This window comes from Pezoporus flaviventris, unplaced genomic scaffold (genome assembly GCF_033815535.1).
Source record: "Pezoporus flaviventris isolate CSIRO_AGI_PZ_B2104156 unplaced genomic scaffold, CSIRO_AGI_Pfla_v1 ptg000013l, whole genome shotgun sequence".
In the NCBI taxonomy this organism is placed as follows: Eukaryota; Metazoa; Chordata; class Aves; order Psittaciformes; family Psittacidae; genus Pezoporus; species Pezoporus flaviventris.
Window position 1 is genome coordinate 24,237,321 of NW_026892561.1, and position 24,065 is coordinate 24,261,385.

General features: G+C 50.5%; 1 protein-coding gene and 2 non-coding genes across 3 annotated transcripts; all 3 read right to left on the bottom strand.

The window, feature by feature from the left end:
* Positions 1–792: 792 nt before the first annotated feature.
* NCL (nucleolin) lies at positions 793–8,071 on the bottom strand. The gene is made up of 15 exons (XM_061452257.1): positions 7,837–8,071; positions 7,065–7,172; positions 6,163–6,448; positions 5,682–5,831; positions 5,306–5,485; positions 5,003–5,086; positions 4,636–4,771; positions 4,246–4,382; positions 3,723–3,849; positions 3,445–3,578; positions 2,964–3,099; positions 2,723–2,874; positions 2,106–2,232; positions 1,463–1,692; positions 793–1,285 (listed from the first exon to the last, which is right to left on the bottom strand). The coding sequence occupies exons 1-15, from the start codon at positions 7,852–7,854 to the stop codon at positions 1,203–1,205; spliced, it is 2,088 nt and encodes a 695-aa protein (XP_061308241.1). The 5' UTR covers positions 7,855–8,071; the 3' UTR covers positions 793–1,202.
* LOC133269103 (small nucleolar RNA SNORD20) lies at positions 2,535–2,611 on the bottom strand. The gene has a single exon (XR_009743310.1). It is a non-coding gene; the product is annotated as a small nucleolar RNA SNORD20 (small nucleolar RNA).
* LOC133269100 (small nucleolar RNA SNORD82) lies at positions 4,838–4,907 on the bottom strand. Its single transcript, XR_009743307.1, has one exon. It is a non-coding gene; the product is annotated as a small nucleolar RNA SNORD82 (small nucleolar RNA).
* Positions 8,072–24,065: the final 15,994 nt, after the last annotated feature.

Consider the following 24,065-nt stretch of genomic DNA (forward strand, 5'->3'; position numbering starts at 1 on the left):
TTTGCATGGCAGGAAGTTCCCAGTGTTGCTACAGTACACGAAGGGGGTGAAGCTGCCCGACAGGGCTGAGGCTCAAGGTCAGTACCAGCCTCTAAGCACAAGCCTCGGGCAGAACACAGGAAAGGCCCTGTGTCCAAGGCAAGGTTCAGCTGACTACACAAACCCTGCAGCCGCAACGATAGCTGCCCCAGGCATTCTGTGCCCCTTGGGGATGCTGCACCCAAGAGCAGCAGTACTCCAAACAGCCACCATTGTGGGATACCAGCCAACTGCCTGGCTCAAAAAAAGGCCAGTAATGTGCTGGCAGGAGTGGGCCAGGACCCAGCACCTTCATCCCTACTCTAGTAATGACAGTCACCTGCACCAAGGGTTGCAAGGGTTAATACTGCCCAAGCCCATGTTTTAATCCATTTGCTTCTTACAACAGGAAGAGTCAAGATAAAAAAATAATCTAGAATGAAGGACAAGAGGCAATGCATATCAGTATGACTGAGCTGCAGGGCCCTGGTAGAAGACTGTTTTACTCATTTAAAAAGAAAGTAAAAAAGCAATTGGCTAGCATGCAACATTACATACATCTTAAGTTAAAAAAAAGTGTGGTTATACAGCCACTGAGTTCTCCCAGCCGTTGCCTTCCTCTCTCCTACTCCTCCCTGCATACATACACTGCTGGGAGCTGATGCAGCCTAGAGGAAAGCAGGGCAGGAGGTCCCATCTCTGGCGGTAATGATCTGAACTTGAGAGAGGAGGTTATCTTGGACCTGCTTGATTCAGAGGCACAGAAGTAACAGAAACCAGTTTAGGTCCTTTAATCTGTCCACGACAGGGTGCTGAAGCACAAATGATAAAACATTTTGCATTTTTACAGCAAAAATGCTACAGGAGTTTATAGGAAAAAAAAAATCCAAACCTTTTGTACATGGGTAAAACATTATAAATTCAAGACAACTCACAGACAAAGGGTAAATTCCCACATCTAGCGCTCATTTTTTTTTAAAAAGTTTGTTTGAATAAGCAAGCAGTCAAAATGGCTTGCTCTCTCTTCCTTGAAATGAAAACTGTATCTTCCAAGCAGCTCACAGTACTGCTTCGCATCTTGGAATGTCCTCCGAAGGCTCCGCCAAGATCAAAGGAGAATAAAAACCCCCGGAGTCCTTTCAGATAGTCTCAGAGAGCAGGAGAAGGGAAAGAAAAGGGGAAGTTTATTCAAACTTTATCTTCTTCCCTTGTGGCTTGTGTTCTCCACCACCTCCTCCTCTGCCTCCTCGGAAGCCACCTCCTCTACCTAGAAAGTAAGTTAAGACAAGAAGAGTTACAGGTTGCCCAACCCACCCTGGCACAGGACAGGAAATAAATTCACATCAAACACTCCCTGGTGGCACCACACCACAATCCCTAGAAGAGCTTCCATTTAGCTTTTGAACAAGCCCCCCTAGAACAGCAGTTGTTTGCCTCTTCTTACCTCCAAATCCTCTGCCACCCCCTCTGCCACCAAATCCACCTCTTCCTCCTCGGCCTCCTCCTCTGCCACCACGACCACCAAATCCACCGCCAAATCCGCCGCCCCGTTGAAATTCACCCTTTGGCTTGGCAAAATCAAGGATCACTTTGTTTCCATCTATCTCTCCATCCTCCATGGCTTCTTTAGCTGCTTTGGCATCTTCTGGGGAGCTGAAGTCCACAAACCCAAACCTAGGAAGCAGGTTAAGGTCAGACAATCAAATTCTGCAAGCTGTAGCACCACCTACAGGTACATGATAGCAATCCCTTCGGAAACAATGCCTGCACTGCTGCAGCAGCATTACTTGTGGAAGAGCAGTGGCTGATCACAACGGATGGAGTCCTGTTGCGAGTTTGCCAGTACTGAACAGTTAATATTCTTCTCGTGCGAATCCATAGGCTGCCATGGATTTGTTGGCAGGAAGGAGCTCATTGAGAAGTGAGTTTGTGAACAGACCCAAAGACATATGCTAGTTTTCTGGTTCCCTCCAACTTACTAGCTTCAAAAATCACCCACATGAGCATGAGTATTGACCTGCACTGCGCTTACCAGTTGAAGCGAGACTTCACAACAACCCAGCTAATCCAGTGGTGTTTTAACATACCCTTTAGATGATCCTGTGTCTCTGTCTGTGACTATTCTAGCACTTATAGAGCCTTCAAATGATTCTCTTAGCGTCTCCTCTGTGGTGTCCTCCGAAAGGCCTCTGACAAACAATGTTTTGCTTTGTTCTATGGAAAAAGAATACATTCAGAGATCACTAAACCCTAGCAAGGTAGCCACCACTTAACACAGCATTGTAGGCTCCTACAACAGCTGCCAAGGCTGAAGGGTTGGTTTTGAAGGAACAGCTCAGGCATTTAAAGTAGTCCTAGAAAACTTTTCAGGACTAGTAGTTAGGGCCTGACATCAAAAGTAACTGGTACTGTCAAAATATATATATTTTTCCACACACACACTTTTCCCCCTCCTTTTTCTTTTTTAAATAGATGCTTGCATCTCACCAACAGGAACAGTAACTGGACAGATGCTGCTGGATCAGCACTTGACTATCTAGAGGACTTTGGCAGTAGTTTCATCAGCATTTCAGACAGTCAGTCATCATATCCAGCCCACTCACTTTTTGATGCAAGCCTTTCACTCCACAGACATGCAGCCCTAAGTTCACATGAATGGTACACTCCTGCCACAGCTGTCTCAAGATCAAACCTGAACACTTACGATTAAATCCTCCTCTTGCGTTCGTGTTCCCTTTCTGCCACCCTGGTGAACTGAACTCCAGTCTGATTGTTCTGCCTTCAATCTCTGTGTTGTTACAGGAATTCAATGCCTCTTTGGCATCCTCAGTGGTGGGGAATTCTACAAATGCATACCTATTTGGAGAGAAAGATTTAGGTCAACCTGGGAGCACAAGGATCTAGAGAGCCAAGTCCTTTGTAATGCCAAGAACAGCACAACACACCCTTTCGGCCTGCCCTGGTTGGTCTGTGGCATCTTGATGGAAGATGCTTTCTTGAACAGTTCTTGGAGAGTCTCTTCTGAAGCAGCGTATGAGAGGTTGTTCACAATTAAGGTCTTTGACTCTCTCTCTCCACCTCCTATGGAGAAAATTCAGTGCTGTAAATGCTGAAGTCTGGAGGAGGAAAGCTCTGCCTCTAGTCAGAAGACCCTCTCTAGAATGAGTAGTTGCTGCTCCCTTCTCACCTCAAGGTGAGGCATAAGGCAAAGTGCAGCACTGTTTTGGGTCATCTGGCCTAGTTGTTCCCCCCTGTCTAAAACATGCAGCAAAGACAGGATGCATAGCACAAGACAGGCAAAAGGTCTCTCCTTGCTATCTTACAGTTTTCCTGCAGTGCTTCAAGTTGCTCTATTCTAGCAAACTTCTTAAATAAGTGAAATTAAACCTTGTCATATGTATGCACATTTTTAATTTGGAAAAGTACCTTTCTGATGGTCTTGATGGCTCTTCTCACCAGTGAAATCAATAACCATGGCGCGACCATCAATCTCTGTGCCCTGCTTCTCCTCCAGAGCTTTGTTTGCCTCGGCTTCTGTTTTAAATTCAATGTAGGCCATCCTGCAGCACAGAAAAGCACATAAGCAAATGCGTCCTTCCAGGAAGGATTAAAGTTTGTGAATGCAAGGAGGGATGTGGAAGAAAAATACTCCAAAAATTATACTCCTAATGCAAAGGAACATCAAATATCCAACTGCTACACACCCTTTGCTGTTCCCCTCCTTGTTCATTACTATTCGAATTTCTTGTGCGTTTTCAAACACCTCTCTCATTTCATCTTCAGTTAAGCGGTAGGGCAGATTCTTCACAAACAGCGTTCTGGCATCTCTCTCTGCAAAGAAATATTACTTTCACATTACCAGCTAAAAAAAAGATCCCTTCTCATTTACACTGCTGGTTTAGTGAGAAGTAGTCACTTTCATAAACTGAAAAAGCAACTATGACAGAAATTAGGCTGCCACTATACTTCTCTTAAAGGCATCAGGAACAGATCTTCCTCAGCCCCCCCAGTACACAGTGCATTTCTAGTGATCACATTTCCAGGTATTCCAGTCTGAATTTGCCTAGCCGTATGTCAGCATTTGAGAACTGTTTATGATGAGCCCAAACCAGGAAGATCTGCCTTAAAAGAGTGAACAAGGGCCATGAGTAACACTGCCAGCCTGCTCAAAGACCTGATGACAACTTTTCTTTGATGTGCACAGGTACTTGGGGTTACACGCTGTACCTTTCTTATTTTCTTTCATAGTTTCCTTGCTCTTCGCTTTTTCCAGTTTGACTTCTGAACCCATTAACTTCTTTCCATTCAGTTGGAGAGCTTTATCCAGATCTTCAGCAGATGAAAAATCCACATAGCCAAATCGCCTGAAAGAAGAAACCTTACTATTTAAGCTGATCTACCTCTAGTAGCAGAGAACACAGACACACAGAACAAGAAGAGTTCCCCACTGGTCAAGTCAGACTGTCAGTAAATAAACGCTAACTGACCCACATAACTAACACCAGTGCAGAACAGCAGCTCTGTACTGAAGTGGCAGCTCTCTCTTTAGGGAAATACCTCTCCAAACAAATTACTGCCAATAAGAAATTAGCACCAAAATTCTACTGATGAACTCACTTGGAAGCACCAATTCTGACATCTAAAACTTCAATATTCTTCTTCCCGAAGAATTCTTTGAGGCCAGCCTTCAGTTCATCATAGTCCTTGGTGGAGACCAAATTTCCCACAAAGATGGAGAATGCTGAAGTGGGCCCTTTAGAGGAAAAGATGTATCAGGTTGGGCTTTTTTTTTTTTTAAAAACTGAAACAGACAGCTTTAGCACATCAGTTTCTGCTCAAAAGTGACATCATACTTCAGCATTAAGTCCCTTATTATCATCACTTGTGCTGGAAAAAAGCCCCACTCAGCACTTCACAGTTACAGGCCTCACCCACCAGTAACAGTCCATCAGCAAGCATTATCTGATGAGTCCGTAACACCTACCATCTGTTTTCTTTTTCTTGGCCTCTGGTGCACTTTTATTGGCCATTTCTTTCTTCCTCTTTCCAGGTGCTTCCTTCACAGGTTCTGTGATAAGAAAACAAACACCACCACTGGTAAGTACAAAACAACTCTTTCTACATTGGACTGATACTGAAGCATTAACCTGTACACTCATCATTCACAAGACCTTGTCTTGTCACTACAGCAACTATTCCTCTGCCCAGAAGGCCATGATCGGACAAAAAAGTTGCTCAAGCATCATTCTTGTTAAGAGTCACAGCCTCAAAAAACATTTAAACTCACTTTCATCTTCACTTTCCTCCTCAGCATCCTCTTCATCCTCCTCTTCATCTTCATCTTCCTCATCATCCTCTTCATCTTCCTCATCTTCAGAGTCTGCCTTCGACTTCACTGGTGCAGCCTTTGCTGGAGCAGGCTTCTTCACTTGAACAGGGGTTGTGTCCATGACTTCATCCTCAGACTCTGAAACAATTTCAGCACAAGATTTCAGACATATTCAAGACTAAGGCTCCTTCTTAGACTAAGACAAAGTAAAATAGCACTAATACATGAAGTTACACACAACCTCTCTAGCTCCCCTAAAAGTGCTTATTAGTTTAACATATTTAAAAGCTCTTCCCCTTCTTGCTTTGAGTCAGTTTTCCAAAATCTCACATACCATCATCTTCTTCCTCATCATCATCCTCCTCCTCATCCTCATCATCTTCAGATTCTTGTTTTGCTGGCACAACTGCAGGCTTTTTGGCTGGTACTGCTGCAGGCTTTTTGGCTGTAGGCTTCACAGGCATTGCTGGTTCCTCTTCCTCATCTGCACCAACAACACAGCAAGTGTTAACTCATACCACCCAGCATTCAAACTTTGCTAGTAAAGTACTTGCACAAGACTTTGGCCAAGTTCAGGAAAGAACGATCAGAAAACTAGAAGATACTTCAAAGACTGCATAAGGCCCAGTTCTCCTGCCTGCAAACTTCACCAATTCCCCACCTTTCCCTCTTTTCCACCTCTTAACTAGCGAACCCCCTCTCATACGTATTAATGCTAAACTTTCAATGCTAATAGTACTGAAATTCAGCAACGCAATTGGACCAGTTTTAGTCAACTTATGCAAGGATGAACGAGTATGTCAAAAATAATGTACCAGACTCATCATCTTCCTCATCTTCCTCCTCATCATCATCTTCTTCATCATCCTCATCTTCGTCCTCGCTCTCATCCTTCTTAGCATTCTTGCCATTTTTTGCTCCCTTGGTTAGGACAGCAGCTTTTTTTGGTGATGGAGCAACAGCCTTTTTAGCTGGAGTAGCCACAGGCTTTTTGGCAGGTGTAACTGCCTTTTTCGCAGGAGTTGCAGCCTTCTTTGCAGGAGTAGCAGCCTTCTTGGCTGGTGTCACTGCTACTTTTTGTGGTTTCTTCAGAGGGATCACCTGAAATACAAATCAGTGCAAGATTCCTACACTGGCCCTTTAACCTGTTATTACATCACTGACAGACAAATACATAGCAAGTACAATCTAAAGCATTTGGAAACAGACTTAAAAGTTTCTGCTGAATGACCATAACTGCCTATTCCATGGAATTAATAAAGCTCAAAACCAGCTTTTTAATGATTTTTAACAGACTGCTTATGGAACATTAACGCATCTCTAAATTTCCTGGTAGTGAACCAAGACCAGTGATATCTCTGCTAGAATTAAAGAGCTAGAAATTTTTAGTCTTGCGTATTATTTATGCGTGACAATCCAATTATTGCCAATTGTCTGTCTACTAGGGTAGTTAATTGCCCACTTGCTTATCCATCCCAGGACAGCTTTCAGATCCCAGCAGCCCTTCCCAGAGCCTGGAAGTACAGACTGAGCAGCAAAGCTACTCTCTCCAACATCACTTTTCTCTTTTGACATACAGCTTATTCTTTAGCCACATCTAGCTGACAGACACTAACTGTTCATTAACGTCGATTCTGTCACACACTATGCACCCCTCCACCCTCATGACACTTCTGTAACACGTGTATCCTTTTGACTCCATTTCTAGATTAATCACCTCTTCTCCGCTGCTTTCCTCTAGCTCAGAGGACTCCTCTTCCTCGCTTTCCTCGACCTTTTTCGGGGGAGGAGCCATTTTTTTCTGTTTGATCTGATTCTTTGGGGTCTGAAAGAGACAACGAGCTCTTAGGCGGCGTGCTTCTCCTCCCGGCACCGAACAGCACGGTTACATTCCGGGGCCGCCCCGGCGGACAACTGTCCCAACCACGTGGCCGCCCCACCGCGGTGCGGAGGCCTGTAACGGGGACACCGGGGACGCAGGGTCCCGACAGGACACGCGGGGGGGAGGGGGGGGGCGCGCTCCCACGTGCTCGCTCCGTCCCGGCGGACCACGTGTCCGCACGGCGGCGTGGCCCCACCCCTCCTCGGCCTAAGCGCACTCGCACGCGGCGCGCCCCGATGTGCTACCGTCCCCCACCTTCTACCCCTCCATATCCCCCCACTTCTGAGCCCCGTTTCCCCTCCCGCGACCGGGCCTCCGCGCGCAACATGGAGGAGAACAGGACCGGACAGGGCTTGAAACCGCCTCCATGGAGGGCGAGGCCCCTCCCCTAGCCGCCATCTTCGGGCTGAGGGATGGGAGGCCTGGAAACTGTCGCGCGGCCTGGGGAGACGCCAGCGGGAAAGCGGCCCGTCTCCCTCCCCCCGCTTCTTTCTCCGCCTCTCTTCCCCCCCCCCCCCCCCCCCATCACCATTCGTCCACCTCGACATAGCGGCGGCCGCCCGCTTCCCGCCCGGTGGCTGAGCACTGCTCCGCCCGCCATCCTCACCTTGGTGATCTTCACCATGATGGCGGCGGTGCTTGGCGGCGCAGGGGCGGCGGCCGAGTTGTCTCAGTGTAAGGGTGGGCACGGCCGGCGGGAACCGGCAAGGAGCAGGGCGGGCCCCGGGCGGTCAGCGGGAGCTGCGGCGAAGCGCTGGCGACCCGGACCGGGGACTGAAACGAAAGAGCGAACACGGGCCCCTTCCGCTCGCTTGCCTAGACCTCCGCCACGCCACGCCCCCTCCGCCCCCGCTCCAGCCAATTGCCGTGCGCTCCGGGCCGCCAATCGCCGCCCCCGCCCCTCGAGCCCCCTCCGCCAATGTGCGGCGCTTTGCGATCAGCCAACGGGAAAGCGCGTTACAGCCGCGGCAGGGAGCGAGTCCGCGAGGCTGGGCCCGAGAGAGGAGGGGTGCGCGCCGCCCGCCGGGGCAGCTCGGCGCCTGCGCCTTGGTTGGGCGGTGGGGCTTAGCCGTGGGTGGGCGTGACCGGGGCCGCGGGAGAACACGTGGTGGTCGGCGGCCACGTGGAGGAGCTGGGCGCGGGCCGGTAGGGGTATACGGGGGGTCCCGTGGCCGGGAGCGCGGGTGTTAGCCGCTGCGCGCAGCCCCGAGGCCGGCTCCACACGCTAGTCCTGCGGCAGCTCGGCTCGGGGGGGTGGAAACTCCTGAGCGCGCCTCGGCCTCATTCTTTGGCCTTGGCAAAGGGACGGGGCTGGGGCCTCCGCAGCGCTGCCTTGGCCACCCCTTTCTGCTCCCACTGTCATCCCCTCCCTCACCCTCGGGAGGCAAAAGCCCCCGTGGACAGGTTGAAGAAGCATCCCCAGGAGCTAGTTGCTGGGTGGTTGGCACAAGAACATCCTGCAGCTTCCACCCTTCACGGGCTCCTGGTGGGGAAGAAAGGCCCAGTGCTGGGGGAAAAATAAGTCTGTGTTTGCTTCTGTATTTAGTCATAAAAAAAACCACCAACATTCCCCCCTGCGGAATTTTGCCTCAGTGGCCATAATGTTGAGGTAGGAATGACGCCAGGGCAGAAGCAGCGCCACTGTTTAACCTGCTGGCAGGGCCGAGTGCTGCCTTGCCCCTGCACTTGTTCATTTGCCCCTGTTCCCCAAAGACTTGAGTGGCCTCTATTGGTGGGGTTTCCCCACTGCCTTACATCCATCACAGGAGCATCCAGCCGGCTCTTGGGGGCTCTTGACTCACGTATAGGAGTTTGCCCTTCTGAGGCCTGCTTGAGGGGAGTCCCTAGCTTGGAAAACACAAGATTCTAGGGAGCCCCAAAGAATATAAATCACCAAAGTCTCTCAATGAATACAGTCCTGCAGGGCTCTGATGGCCTTTAGGGGACACCCCTGGATGGCTCAGTGCCAGTGGCTGGCTCTTAGACTGTCCTAGTGTCTCTTTCTCCTCTGCTGGGTAAGGAGAGGCAGTCTCCAGACAGGCAGAGCCATAGCTGAGGGCACCCAATCATGGGGAGGTGATGGGATCAGTCAGCCAGCATGTGAAGAGACTGCCACCATCAGCCAGTACAGGGAGGGAGCTGGAACAGAGGGATGCAGCCAACATCCTAGCCCTGGTCACATAAGCAAAGCATATGGGGATCCTACCTGGGGAAACCTGGGCAGGTGACATAGCAACGTATGGCTCATATCCCACTGCATGCCGCAAGAGCTGTCCCCAGGTGCCTAGAAGCAGTGTCACAGACCTGGGGTACCCTATGAGCGTGCATGGTGATGGATATAGAAGTAGAGGCCTGGCAGGAATTTTTAACTGTCTGAAGAGCTGATTGCACCCTCACCGTGCTTGCACATGCTATAACAAAATCCTGTATTATCATTGCTTGTACAGCTCTGCAGCCAGTGCTGGGGCTGGCCTTCATTTCTCTCTGTGCTGCAGGAGGGCTGGTTTTCCATGGGAAAGAGACAACTATTGCTTCAGACAGAGGCAGTTTTGGCAGCCAGGACACCACATGTGTGTAATAACATAGTGCCAGTGGTGAGAACAGCAAAGGGTTGCACTGGAAGTTGGCCAGTCTTGGTTCCCAGCCCTGGCAGGGGACACTTTGGTATGGATTGCACTCCATCTCTTCTCCCAGCAGTGTGCTCAGCACTGGCAGATTGTACTTGGCCATGGCACCTCTGAGGCTGCATCAGGACCCAGTGTTTGCAGGAAGGAGCACAACACCCATGTGTGGAGGAGCAAGAACCAATGCTTCCTGCAGTACTGCATTAACCCATGCACTGCTGAGCAGGTCTGGATGCATCCCAACCCTGCCAGTTGCTCTTGTGGCCATAAAGGACGCTGTGGGGAGGAAGGTAGCTGTGGTACTGCAGGTGCTGAAATTTAGCCTGGGCTGTTCCTTGTACCCCACCTGTGGTCAGGACCTCTGGGCAGCTCTAGCGGTGTGCAGGAGGACACCAGAGCAGCAGCAAGGCCAGCCTTTTTCTGGGGACACACCGCATTGCAAGGCTATCCTAGCGGCACAGTACAGCCCTGCTTCTCTGCAGGTACAGAGGGAGGTCTGCAGAGCAGCGTCAGTGAGGAATAATTTGGCCAAAGGAGCAGGTTTAACAGCTCTATTTGTGGAGTAAATGTATTTTAGGTGTTTTTATGACTGTCTCTTCTTGCAGCATGTCTGCAGCTTGGAAGCACTAATGTAGCTCCACAGTTAAGGGCAATTTAGCTGAGAACACCTTGCTCTGCTGCACTGCCCACGGCTGGCAAGGAGCTGGGCTGCGAAGCAGATGTAGCTTCCCCCAGGGAAGGTGGGCTGAGGGACTGTAGATGAAGGGGAGCGAGTGTCCCCAAGCGTCCTGGCCAGCCTGTGCCTGGTCACGGCCGCGTGTTTCCACTAGATGGTGACAAAAGGCCGCAACGCCCGTCGCGGAGCCCGCGGGGGTACCTGGCTCCCCAAAACGTGCCTCCGTGGGTGCCGCTGAGCGGGACACTCCTCCCTGCCTGCTACATCCCGCTCAGGAGAGCTCGGGACACAGCGGAGGGTCTGAGCCGAGCCCCGCCTTTGGTACCCACCAAATACAAGCAGCAGCCAAGCACAGTAAAGAGAGGGAAAGTTTTACCTGTGGCTTGTGCAGGCATTTGCTGCCAGAAAACCATCAGGGACCTTCAAACAAACACTCTGGGGGTGCTCAGAGAGAGGAAAACAAACTAGAAAAGCCATCAAATGTGGCGCAACTTCCCCCACCTTGCTTCCCTGGCATCCCAGTTCATCTGCTACGTGGTCCAAGCAAAGCCCAGTGTGGGCATGGCATGCGAAGGCGATAGCAAAAAAAAAATCAAAACACCCAAACAAACAACACACACACACAAAACCCCAACGGCAAAACAACACACAAATTTCCCCATTGCAGACGGAGGCACTGCTTAAAACCTTTTGAGCACCCCCTTGTAGCAGGTTCAGGCACACGGGACTTTCTCTTCACAACCACACAGCTCTCTTCAAATACCTGGTGCATGGAGAAAACTCTTCCCAAGCCCTTAATTAGTGCAAAGCATAAAATGAGATAGACCTGTGTGGCACCCTAAATAAGTCATTTTTTTAATTACGTGGCCATGCTGAGAGGAGAGCCCTTGAAGATGATGAGTATGAAGTGGGTGAGGACTGAAAAATGACATTTAATTCAAGCAGCCACACACCAGCCCATGTCCCATGCCTTGAAACGGGCAGCTCAGGACACAGTGGGCTGCAGGGATGAGTGTCAAAGGTGCCCGGCAAGAGTATGTGATTTCTTCTCTGGGGAGCATCCTTTCTTGAGGTGGGATGCTGCAGGGATCAGCATGGACCCCTGGAGCCATATACAGCCTTTGCAGTGCTGGCTGGTGGTGGGTGATAACCCAGAACATCCCTCCTGGATGTGCAATTTCCTGGGGTTCGTGACAAGGAAAATTACCAGTGACTCACATGGGGAGTTTTGTACATGTAGCATTTAATCTCTCCATGACCTCGAGTATTCCTCAAGGTCATCATTCCTGGTATCTATATAGAAAAAGAGCTTTTCTATTTCCCAAAGTAGCCAGTTTCCCTGAGATGTCCCTTCTGGCAATACAGTTCTTCTCCCTAACACCCCTTGCCTGGAGCTGGCAACAGGACCTTGCTGCCTGCCTGTGAGCCTCTTCCAGGCCAGGTGGGACTCCCCTCTGGCTCTGCTCAGTAGGAGGAACAATTGCAGCCCCGAAAAAAATGGTCCAAGGGAGTGAAGTGGGACTGGGACAAAGAGGGCTTGTCCTAGGTGTGAGAGAAAGCAGGGAAGCATGGAGCAATTCAGGTGGTGAGATGGGAGCTTGGGAGATCTTTCCTCTCTCCATTGGGATGGAGAAAGTTGGTGAGATGGGAACAGGGAGGCATTTCAAAGCAGTACATGCAAATGCCTTTATAACCTACACGAAAATCAGACTGGGGACAAATTACAGGTCAACCCAGTTCAGTGATCCGAGGCCAGCAGCCAGCACGTGTCACAACCCCACACAACTGCACATGTCCCTGCACTGCCCCACAATGCTCAGGAAGGTTTTGCAGGACTTTTATGGGGACAGCCCACAGGGGGAAGCACCTCTTTGCACAAGGCATTTCTGTGCATCCTGTTCACCTCCCAGAACTGGGGCAATAGATAACAGGATCCAGGCAAGCACGAGGTCCCTGGGGATAACTGTCCAGAGACTCAAGTAAAACGTCTGCAAACTGCTTGTGGCTCAACACACCGCCCCTTGGTACAGGCCCACAGTGCAATGACTAGGAGCTTTGCCTCAGCTTGCTCACATTTTACCTGTTGGAAGCTCCCTCAGCTCACAGGCTTGTGTTAGGCTATTTCCATTCTATGGCAGCTCCTAGGCACGGGGCCAGCAGAAGGCAGATGCTCAGCCTGGAACAAACCCAAACCAGGCAGATCTTTTTTAATTCTTTTTCATTATCAATCAATCAAAAAAAAAAAAAAAGAATCTTTGTTGAGTCCAACCTGGAAAAGCAGGAGTCTCCCTCTACTCCCCCTTCCCCCTATTTTTCTGTTTGTATCCAAGAGAGGGTTGAGCTCAGCCCTGCCATTGGATTCACTCAGTGAAGGCAGTGAGCAGCATGGCCATGGTGAACCCATAGCTTCCCCACATCCTTACCTCAAACCCAGAACAGAGCCAAATGCCACCAGGGAGAGCAAAGCCAATGTGCTGCTGATCCCAAGCCCCCCTTGCAGCCTCAGCACACATGCACGTGTCCCCATTATAACCTTTCCCTGATATGTCACAGCCTCTGATGGGGAGCTGGCAGGTCCCAGCCAGCAGAGCCAAGTCTAAACTGCCCTAGGAAACAGACACTGGTGGTGGTACAAAGTGTGCCTTGTGGCTTCTTTAGCTTAGTGGGAAATGGTCTGCCATTTCCCCAGGGAGCTGCTGTGCTGCATTGTCCCAGCTAAAGTTGCCAGTGAGCCCTATGCATGAGGCCTGCAAAGCTTCTGTCCCCACTTGCTAGCAAGAGGGACCAGCCATCCTGGTGAAACCACCATGGCGCAGTGGGAGGTCCAGCCGTGAGCCAAGCTTTTTGGAAAGGTCCACTTTCCACTTGACTGTACCTGCAGAACTCAAGTGACCTGGGCTGGCATTGAGCTGTATAGACCACCCAAGAGCCCAAGGAAGGTGAGAGCTCACAAGTCACCAGTGCAGTACCAGGGATGCTGAGCCCACCCTATTTTCATCCTCTGTCTGCCCTAGTCTCCACAGCATGCTCCATCAAAAGGAGGTTAAAAGTAAAGGGTGAAAGTATATCCCCAGCATAGATCACTTTTGGGCTGTCTGTGCTTTGTCCCATCAGCACATCAGGCTGTGTCAGTTGCCAGCTCTTGCCACAGAAATTTCCACTGGCAGGGTGGAACCCACTGTTTTCAAACCTCCTGTGACTGTAGTTTAAAATAAGACTTGAGGCAATAATTTTCCTACTGTTGGTGTTGTCATACCTGAAACCTCATTCTGAACAATTCAGCGGTGTCTCATTAAGCTGGATGAGCATGTGATCATGATGTCTGCATCCAGGGAGGGTGACGAGAACATGGTTTCTTAGAGAGAAGTCCTCTCCTTCCCATCCTTTACAAGCCATCAGCTCATCTCCCCATGCACGAAATGGGAGAGGAAACTTAAAGCAGACTGGAAATTACACTGCACCTCTCCTGCTCAGTTTTAATTGTACAGCAAAGAAAGAAGCCTATCGATTCATCCTGCTGGGTAATTAAATGTCTAATGCAATTGCCTATAAAGACATTATGGTTCAGCAGCCCAACACTAATGCATTAATAATCACTTATATTGTGGCAAGGAAGGGACACGGGCTGCTCCTGAGGAACATAATAGTTATGTGGGATGGGAGCTTGTAGTGAAAACCCTTAGGGCCTGAATTAGTGCTGTGACAACCTGCAGGAGGAAGAGCTTCTCCCAGGGAGCAGGGAAGGACCAAGGACCAGAAGGACCTTGGAGAGAGCAGGCAGCTCCTACCCTAGGGAAATCCCCTTGGCCACACAATGGATGGGCAATGGGAATGGAGTCTGGGCTCTGAGCCTCAGAGCTGCCCTTTAGCACAGGTCTGGGATGTTATCAGCCATGGGATCAGGAAGAAGATAAATCTGAGCAGAGCAATCCTTTTATAACAAGCCATGGTGCGGGCATGAGCAGGGGCTGCTCACCTCCTTCTGGGCTCTATATTCTCAATAATTAGCTGGCTGCTTTAACGTATTTATTATGCAGATGATGTGGAGCACAGGGCAGAGCCTGCATATTGCCTGGAATTAACTGCATCAAAACATGGCTGAGTAAGCACTGTTCCAAGCTGGAGAGGGTTCTTTGCTCACTGGGAAAGGTGGTGTTGAGCATGGTATGCCCACAGGTACTGTGCACTGCCCAAGGGGTCTCACCCAGTAAGGCTGGAGATTGCTGTGGTGGCTGCATCCCACCTGTGGGAACTTGAGAGCTGGGAGTATGGCAGGAGTCCCATGTCCAGGCAAGCTGGATAAGGCCTGTTTAGAGAAGGTGGCAGAAGAAAGGACTTGCAGCAGTATGGAGAGAGAGGATCCTCCTCAATTCCATCCTCTACTGATTTCTTTCCCACCTCCCCATGAGTGGAGGATTTTTTTCCCACCTTCCTGTCACTCCTCCAGCCATGGCAGGCTGTGTTAACCCAGCAGCTCACCTGCAGCCACTTCAAGGGACAGAGCAGACATGACCTAAAAAAACACCAGAAGCAAAATTTCCATCTAAGCTCTCAAATCTATGTTCAGCAACCCCCTACCCAAGGATAATGGGGGACTACACAGCCCTTCCTAGCCTCCAGCACAAAGACCAAAAGCACTTGCAATTTTCTCTGAGCAAATACAAGTGCAGATCATGCCGTCAAACCTTTATTTGATTTGTTTCTCTGGTGGCTCTGCACCATTTGCCTTTGTTACTCTCTCTGCCCCATGCCATAGTCCACTAATGTAGTATCTGCCCAATAAAAGATCCATTAATATAATTTACAAGTAGTTGGCACTTTCTGCCTGGCCTGGGAAATTGCTCTTCCTGGGTACCCTGCTGCTTGGAAAAGGGTTCTTTTATGACTAGTCTGAGCAGGATAAGTAACCTCTGAGCACTGTTTATAGCCTGATTTAACTTTGTGAAGTTGCAGTTCTCCCAAAGAATTCATAGCTTGAAATTGAGCCTCTTTAAGTGCATTTCTTTACAGAGCCTTAAAAAATGGAAAGAAAGAGAGGGAAAAAGCTTTCCTACACCCCCCACAGAAAGAAATAAGGTGCTTCCAGCTCTTTGGAAATGGCTGAAGAGGAAACTGAGTCAGGGAAGGAGGAGTGCCTGGTGCTCCCAGTCTCCCACCTGACTGGGTGGAAGAGTGGGAGACTGGGAAACCCTGACTGGGTGAGCTGCCACATCTTGTCTAGAAAAGCCTTTCTGGGACTGAGGTTAGCCTAAATACATACCTATGTTGGTATGTATAGGCATATAACAGCTTTGTTAAGGGTTTGTTGGGATATTAGAAGTGAAATGCGTTTCCTGAGGATGCTGCAAGGGTAAGGGAAGTGTGTTGCTAGATCTCCACACCCCTTTGCTCTGAAGCTTCAGGATGTGCCCATACAGCAATGGGAAGAGGCCAGGGTCTGTGCCATGTAGCTGTACTTGCTCTACACCCTGTTTCAGGAGCAAAATGAATCATCACTGGTATGGGTACCAAACACAGCACTCTCTGGGCCATGAGCCTTGTAGCCTCGTGCCTAAACTTGCTGTAATTGACTGGCGCTCCCGGACTGCCCCACGCCTTTTGGCTGAGGAGAACCTGAACCAGTCCTGCCACTGGTGGATGAGCCATAGCTTGGGAGGGGGCAAACCCATTTGCAGAAGGAGAGCGTGTTGGGAGAAAGGTACAGAAGGAAAAGGGGAAATTTCAGGGAAAGCCCAAATGTCTCTAGCGACAGTGGTTCCAGGTTTCTTTATTTAAATTAGTGTTCCTTGGCCTTCAGTTTTCAAGCAGCTCCATCACATTGCTGGTGAAGGCTGCCTGTGCACAGAGAGGAGACAGGTGTATTCTGTATGCAACTGCCCAAGCCCTCTCACACACTGGGGCAGTGGCAGCACAGGGGTTAACATGGAGCCTGGTATCACCATCCGCCTTCTGCCAAAGCCTTGGCCAAAAATTGCACTGGGGCTAATGAAATGATCCCGCAGATTGGCCAAGCATGGGGGGCTGAGAGCTGCTCTGACTCCTGCAAAGGCAGCAGAGACAAGCGCATCCCAGGTCCCTGCCCCACACACCAGCCTTGCTGAAAACTAGCTGGTGTTAATGAGTCTAAAAGACCACTAAGCTGTACTCACACTCATTAATGCAGAATTTGTGCAGTGCTGTGTAGCCTAAACCCTCACCTTCTAGATATTAAAAGGTGCATTTAGCACTGAAAGGATTAGGGTTGCAAAAATGCACCAATCAGGAGAGTCCCACTTTGCTCACTGATATTCAGTTCTCTCTCTTTCCTCCCACTGCCTCAGACCCAAGGTGGGTTGCACAAAATCAGGATCTGTTTTTCTACCTTTCTGCCCTTGCTGTCACCTGCGGAAAGGAGATACTCCTCATGCCAGCCATGAGCAAAGTTGCTGCCACCAGCAGCAATGTGATGGTTCATAGCAAAGTGCCTGTCTTTTTTTCTGCAGAAAACCATTAAATCCTTTTCTTGGGGAATAAGTCTGTTTTTGCAGGGCTGGCACCAGGCACAGAGCAGCATCTTGGTTGGTCTGAAGGTCCTGAAGATGCCGCCAAGTGCCCATTGGCCACATCACACCCAAGAGCATCCCAGCTGCCCAAACCAGTTACCCTGGGGCAACCTGTGAACTCACATGTGGCACAGGAGAGGACCCGTCCTCACCAGCAAGGAGGGGACATGGCCGAAGCAAGTCCTTTGGCAAGAGCAGGGCTGTGGTGGAACCACATATCCCTGCAGCTTTTACTTGGAAACGCTCCAGCTCCCTCTGTGAGCTAAATCGAAAGGATACCAGATTTGCTTGGTTTGGTCTTTCCTATTGTTTTAAATTGTTCTCCCAATTCCTGGCTTGAGCGCAGTCAGGCTTTGTGACCAAAGTTATCACTGGGACAGAAAAGCTGGGTGTTGGGACCTCCTGAATGGTACTGCAGATCCCCAAATGTGTTTCGAGTAGGTTCTGAGAGAAGATCATGAGTGATGCCCAGGGTGTCTCAGTGCTGATCCCATCCTCTCCCAGTCTACACATGCAGAGTAAAATGGCACAAGTGTCAGTCAAAGGTCCTGTTCAGCTCTGGCCCTTTTCCACTGTCGGGATATTAAACTTCTGGGGCGAGGAAGCAGGCCAAGAGCTGTGAGGAATAGAAAGAGAATGCAGACGCCTCTTGAAGGCTGGTGCTTCAAGCAAGGGAGTAGATGTTTGCAGATATGACCCATAAGACCAATCTTAGCTCCAAGAGTGTGTGGTTTCCTACTGCAACCCATGGCTTCTGGAATAGGATTAAACTCCATTACATCTGCCAGTTACATGATCAGCAGAGAGACACAAATCCCCTTTAAATGTTTCAATTGCCACACTTACACCCCCCCCCCCCCAACTGGGTGCAAACGGGTCCTTTTCAGTCCCATTATCACAATTTACTGCGTTTTCTTTCCTTTAGCTTTTTTTCCGCTGTATATCTAATTCAACTATCCACCACACAGTCAGTAGAAATCCCTTTCATCTATCTTCCTTCTTCTGTGGCAGGGAGCTGAAGAAGTCCTCACCCACCCCTCATCTTGTGGGGCTCTCAGCTTACACAGACGATGCTTTTGCATGGCACTTGCTGATGTTGAATTTCAGGCTCCCGCCAGATGGACTCACTGCCTGTGAGTGGGATTGCCACAGAAAAATAGAAATGAAACCCAGCTCAAACCATGTGCTTCTCCATCTGTGCAAGGCACTTGTTTAAATCAGCCCAGGCAGAGAGGTTTGGAGTTGAAACCAGGATGAGTTTGTCAACTGAAGAGCTGGAGAGAGATGTGAATCTTCCTTTAACCAGAGCAGAGATCTCTGGAAAGCACTATGAGGAACAAAGGGCTTTTAAATAGAGGGACCCAGACCATGGTGAAAATATAAGGCAGCACCTGGAGAAAGGCAGCTTGAGCCTGGCATTGCTAATGGGCTCCTAGGATGACTAAGAGCTGTAGGTGTGGGAGAGAAGAGCAGGACAGGCAGCAGCTATACCTTCCCCTGTTCCTCATTACTACAGCAGCGTGGCTTGATGGGTCTCCTAAATGATAATGACTTTCTTGTCATTAACTTGATTTCTTTCTGGTGACAGCAGCAGCAAATTAATCCCAGCTGTTCTGAGCATGGGATGAGAAATAAAAAGGAATTAAACTAAGCTAAGAATTGTTGTGCAGGGGAGGGGGGTATTTTGGGCTAGTGGTAACCTGAGGGTTGCAGTGATGGGATAGTAGAGTCAGGGCTTACATTTCTGCCTGTAAGCAGGACACTGAAAAGCACATGCTTGCAACAGTGGGGTCTGGTGGGGAAGGAGACACTCGTGTCTGCTGAGGCCACTGCCATGGAAGAGGACATGTGGAGACTGATGGGTTGAAGGGTCTGGCTCAGCCAAGAGAGACAGGCAACCTGTAGGGTTATTTTGGAGGGTTAAAGTTGCCTGAAGGTAACTTTGACTAACAAGCCAAAAGCCCTGAGGAAAGCAGGATCTTGTCCACCACTTGCCATAAACCAATAGCTCCCTGGGGATTTCTGCCTCCTGGGAGTGTTCCTGGGCTGGGATCTGGCTGGTGGATGAAGGAGGGCAGTGCTGCTGAGCTTCTTTCCCAGCCTGTGCAGGCAACTGTCAGGCAGCAATGGGTTTCAATCAGCTGTCCCTGTAGAGGTCAGGGACAAGAGCTGAGGAAAACCAGATTTATTTCCATGTCTTTATTTTCTGCTGCCTCTTGGCAGCTCCTGTGCCTGCAGGCGCCTGCCCCCCTGCCAGGGCATGGAGAGGGGCTTGTTTGGAGAAGCCCCTCAACCCTGCCTCTGCCAAATACCCACTGGGACCCTGTGTCATCCCATCCTGGCAGCCCCAGGCTGATGCCTGTATGAAATACAGCTTTTGGCCTGGCTTTTATTCCCAGGGCCAGCTGGGACCATCTTGCGCATGAGCTCTGGGGGCAGGAGGGGATGTCTCATGCTTGGTCTCAGCATCATCAGTGTGAGATGGTTGTTAATGTGAGGCAGTTGCTCTATCTGCCCCAGAAAGATAACAAGAAAGATGTGTTTGGCCTCCAGATGCCTCTCAAACAGCTTTCTCCAATGTGCCACATTAAATAGTCCTGAACTGAGAAGGCAAACTTGTCCTGGTTGCTGTGATAAGCACAGAGGGTGATAAAACCCTGTAATTAAAGTCTGCCACTATAATAATGTTGCAGCAGAGACAGCTGGGGTCTAGCCTTGAGAACTGGTCCGTGTCTTGAGTCTTTACTTGTTTTCATTGCAAGCTCATTTTGGAAGGGGTCAGTGCAGGTACTGCTGGATGCTTTGTGTGCCAGGGAGGGGAAGATGCTATCTGGGCACAGTGGAGTGGAGGACCAAGGACTGTTGTTCCCTTCCTGACTCTGTAACACAGACCAGGTACTTAGCAGAAGCAAATGCTCTCAAAAGCACATTTGAAGAGCAGCTGACCTTATGGAAAAGCACCCGATCTGTGGGGAGGCATTTTCCCTCAAAAGTCTCCACCACTGCCCTTGGGAGCTTGTGCTCATGTTTCACTGGTCCTAAATATATATAAAACTAGATAAAAGTTAGCTTTTTCCAGTCTCGGTATCCTACCTTTCCTCTTCATGCTGGAATTTGTTCCACCCCAGAGAGGACCAGAGAGCTGGTGCCTCCTCATCCTCCACATCCCACACAGAGGACCAGGGCAGACCCATAGGACATGTGTGCTGGGGATGGTATGCATGGCTTCTGTGGGCAGCGGGGAAGCCCTTTGCACACTATTGTCCTCCAGGTCATTCTGAGGATCCTCCACCTGCACTCCCCAAGCCCCAGGGACCTGCTCAGAGATCATGGGGGACCTCTGGGCTGAGCCCTATCCCCCAGCCTCACCAACAATCACAGCCAGTTGTTAGCAGTCCCTACCTGCCCTGGGAGTTCTGCCATCCAGCCAGCTTTAATCCACTTATTGCTGTGCTCATTATGCCTCAGTTTTATTCTTAACCAAAGTGTCTCCATGAACCAAATTAAGCATCACACAGACTCCTCTGATGTCAATTCTGTCATCTGTAGCAACAACACATCAGGACAGAAGGCATGGGCTAGCCAGACAGTCTGTCTCTTCTAACCCATTGGAGTGGAGTTTTAACCCTGCCCCAGGTGATGCTTGTGGAAGTGCCCAGTGGCTTCAATGGGCCACTTTGCCCCTGAAATTGTCCCTGCATATTGGTGCTAGGCTGTAGGGAAGGGCACTGTGCATCGCACATCTGTCCTTCCCATTACCCTGCCATAAGAATAGTGGGATTTCAGGCAGGGAGGTCCTTAAAAGCACACAGACCTTCACTTCTTGGAGATGCCCTTTGCCCCTGTAGCCCCAGTGTGTCCCTTCCCTGAGTACCCTACTATGGGGAGAGGAGGGATATGGGGAGATCATCCCTTCCCTGTACATGGCCTGGCCCCTCCAGGGATGCTGGGTTTGCTGTGATGTGGAGAAGACCATCCCAAGTGTAGGTGACAGTCACACTGCACCATGGGCAAGTTAGCCCAAGCACTGAAGCCACGGCTAAGGTACTCCATCCAAACCCTTGGGGTGGGCTGTGCTCCCCACACCACCTCTTCCTACCCTCCCTGGCTGCCTGGAAAGCTGGTTCTTATGTTAGCCCTGCTTCTTTGGGAAGCCACCTAGGAGCCAGCCAGGAATATGGGCTGCCTTTGGCACTGGGCTAAAACCTGAGCACACAGGTATCCCTGAGGAGTAGAAATAAATCATAACTGTATTTTTCTTGCTGTCCATTTGTGCTCCTGCCTGTCTCTATGCTGCCCATCACCAGTAGGCACTAAGTGTTAGCTTTTCACTGCCACCACTATCCTGGAGTAAGAGGAAGAATTGAAATATGGTTCAAAAAGCAACCTAAATCAGTGCCGAGCTCAAGCCCAGCTCATCCCTCCGGTTTCCTGACATTTACATTTTCCTGCTTCCCTGCTCCCCTCACAAAGGCTGGGATATTGGTGGGAAAGGCTGCTGTGCCACATCCATGGCCAGGCAGCCCAAATGCACCCCCCCACCTGGCCCTAGACAGGGACCACTCACTCCCAGGCACCCAAGGGCTTTGACAAATTTACGCTTTATGAGTTTGCCCCATACCATGGCTGTGCAAAGGACACTAAAAACAACCCTTCCCTTGGCTTACTGAAGAGGGGCAGCAAAAAATCCGCTGGCGCTCTCTGGAGCCATCTATCATGACTCCAGATACACAAGGCAATTGCTGTAAAACTTGAGTTTGGCTCAGTAAAGGAGTTAAAAAAACAACATCCCATGCCTGTTGCAAACAACCACAGCACACAAAAAAAAGCGCCTTACAAGGCTGGAGCAGCCTCATAGATGGATTGCTTTTTAATCCTCAAAGCTACAGTGATAAATCTTTCCATTGGAAGCTCCAGAGGTACTGTGTCACTCAGGGCATTCAGCAGGGTGAAAAACAGCTCCAGGAGCTGCTGGGAGAGGGGAAGTCTTCCGGTAGCGGGGCTGGGGGTGATGGAGGAGAGATGGGGGTGCTGAGTGGGGATGGGGGGGCAGGAGGGTTCCCCTGGGTGCCAGGAGCAGATAGCTAGGCAGGAGCTGGCTGTTAAAGAGACACTGCTATAAACCTGGGAGGACAGATGGACAGCTCTGGGGGAACGGCTCTTTGGAAATCAAGTGTTTGGAGAGGAGATGGTGGCGTGGAGCCCAACCCTGTCATGTGCTCCATGTTGCAGGGACAGAGAGGTGCTTCGTCCAGCTCCGAATGAAGGCCCTGAGCAACTCCCCAGCTCCCAGCTCCGGTATGTCCCTCTGCTCTGTCCCCTCTGCGCTCTCTTGAGTCCTGAAAGGATCATTTAGTTGGTGAGAACGCCCAGGCAGTCTTTTGGGATCCTTCTTCCCCCACAGCCATCCTGGAGTGCTGGTTGATCGCCCCAGCCAGTTACATGGGCTGGAGAAGCAGGAGCAACTCACCCCATCTGTGCCTTCTGCTGCCTCCCCCTGCAGGGCTTTTTTGCTTCTATACCCCCTCCCAGGCAGGAGTAATCCCTCTTAATTGATACCGGGAAGGTGGCAGGGGCCCAGGCTGACCACAAGGGTGCAGAGCAGTGAGGAGCATTGGAGCAAACAGGCACTGTAATGCCTTTCGGCGGGCTGTAACGATCCTGAGGCAGGCAAGAGCCAGCAGCCACTGCCTTCCTGGCGAGGCAGAGGTGTCAGACTCTTCCAACGAACCCACTGTCCCCGGGGAGATCAGTTCCTTTTTCACTAGGTTTCATGCCCTGGCTGCAGCTGTTACTGAAATTAATTGTGGGATTAAAGGACTTGCTTGGGAGCCTTTGACTGCAGCATCTCTCATGAATTTGGCTGGCATGTGGTACCAGGGGACTTGGGTTGTCTCCACACGCCGTTGCAGAACCCCAGGCAGGGGAGCAGTTTGCCTGCACCCAGGAGATGCCACCGGCCATGCTGCATCACTGGATGTGGCTTTGGCAAGACTTCGGGGTGCTTTTCAGGGTGATCCCTGACCCAGCATCACCATCCAACACCCTGGGGCCTCTGCTGCACACTCCCCTCCTGCATCTCAGGGAGGAGGATTTGGGGTAGCCAAGGAGGATAGGTAGTCCCAGATCATGGAATGGCAGCGGAGGACATAAGGCTGGGTAAAGGCAAAGCCAGTGCCTCACCTTTCTGGCTGTTCTGAACTCCACTCCAGTTGTGCTGAGCCCCAGGATCCCCTCCCTCCCACCCAAAAAAAACACCTGTGGACACACACACTTTTCTCTGGCACTGACCAAACAGCTCGAGCTGCAGCAGCTACATCTGTATCCTCACACAGCCTGGATACTCATGAGCAGGGGGATGCATCCTCCCAACTTGCAGCACAAGGGACCCTGTAGCTCCATGCAGGTGGCTGTTACTACATAATAAAATGCTATCAACCTCATATTAAAAAAGCCATTCCCTGGAGATTTGCAGTCGCAGAAGTGTCTGCGTGAAGTGAGATGGGCAATAATGGCCACCAAGGAGTCATCAGTCATGTTCAACCGCGCGGCAGTGATGAGAGGCCGTGCACGACTGTCCCCTGCCAGGACCATCAATGCTGGGAGCTGGAGGGGAAAGTAAACAGATGGATTCAATGCCCTTGGCCATGCTGACATCCTCTAGAGAGAGGCCGTGAGCAGCCTGCAGGACCCTGAAGGGCAGAGTTACTGCAGCCCCACACTCACCCTCACCCAGCAGCACCCACAAGAGCTGAGGTATGGCTTTGCCCATGGCAGACCCTGTTGTGGGGATGGGGAGTGGGGGAGCTGGCCAAACTGCCCCCGAGCCAGGGACTGGGTCCATGGGGGTAGGAGGGAGTTTGCAACCCCCAGATCCTGCCTGCAGCCCTGTGTGATGTGCTCTGGAGGGGCTGGAAGCAGAGCAGCAGCTGTCAGCACTCTGCCCAGAGCTTGTTCCCCCAGCATTTCTGCTCAGGTCCCTGGGCAAGTCCTA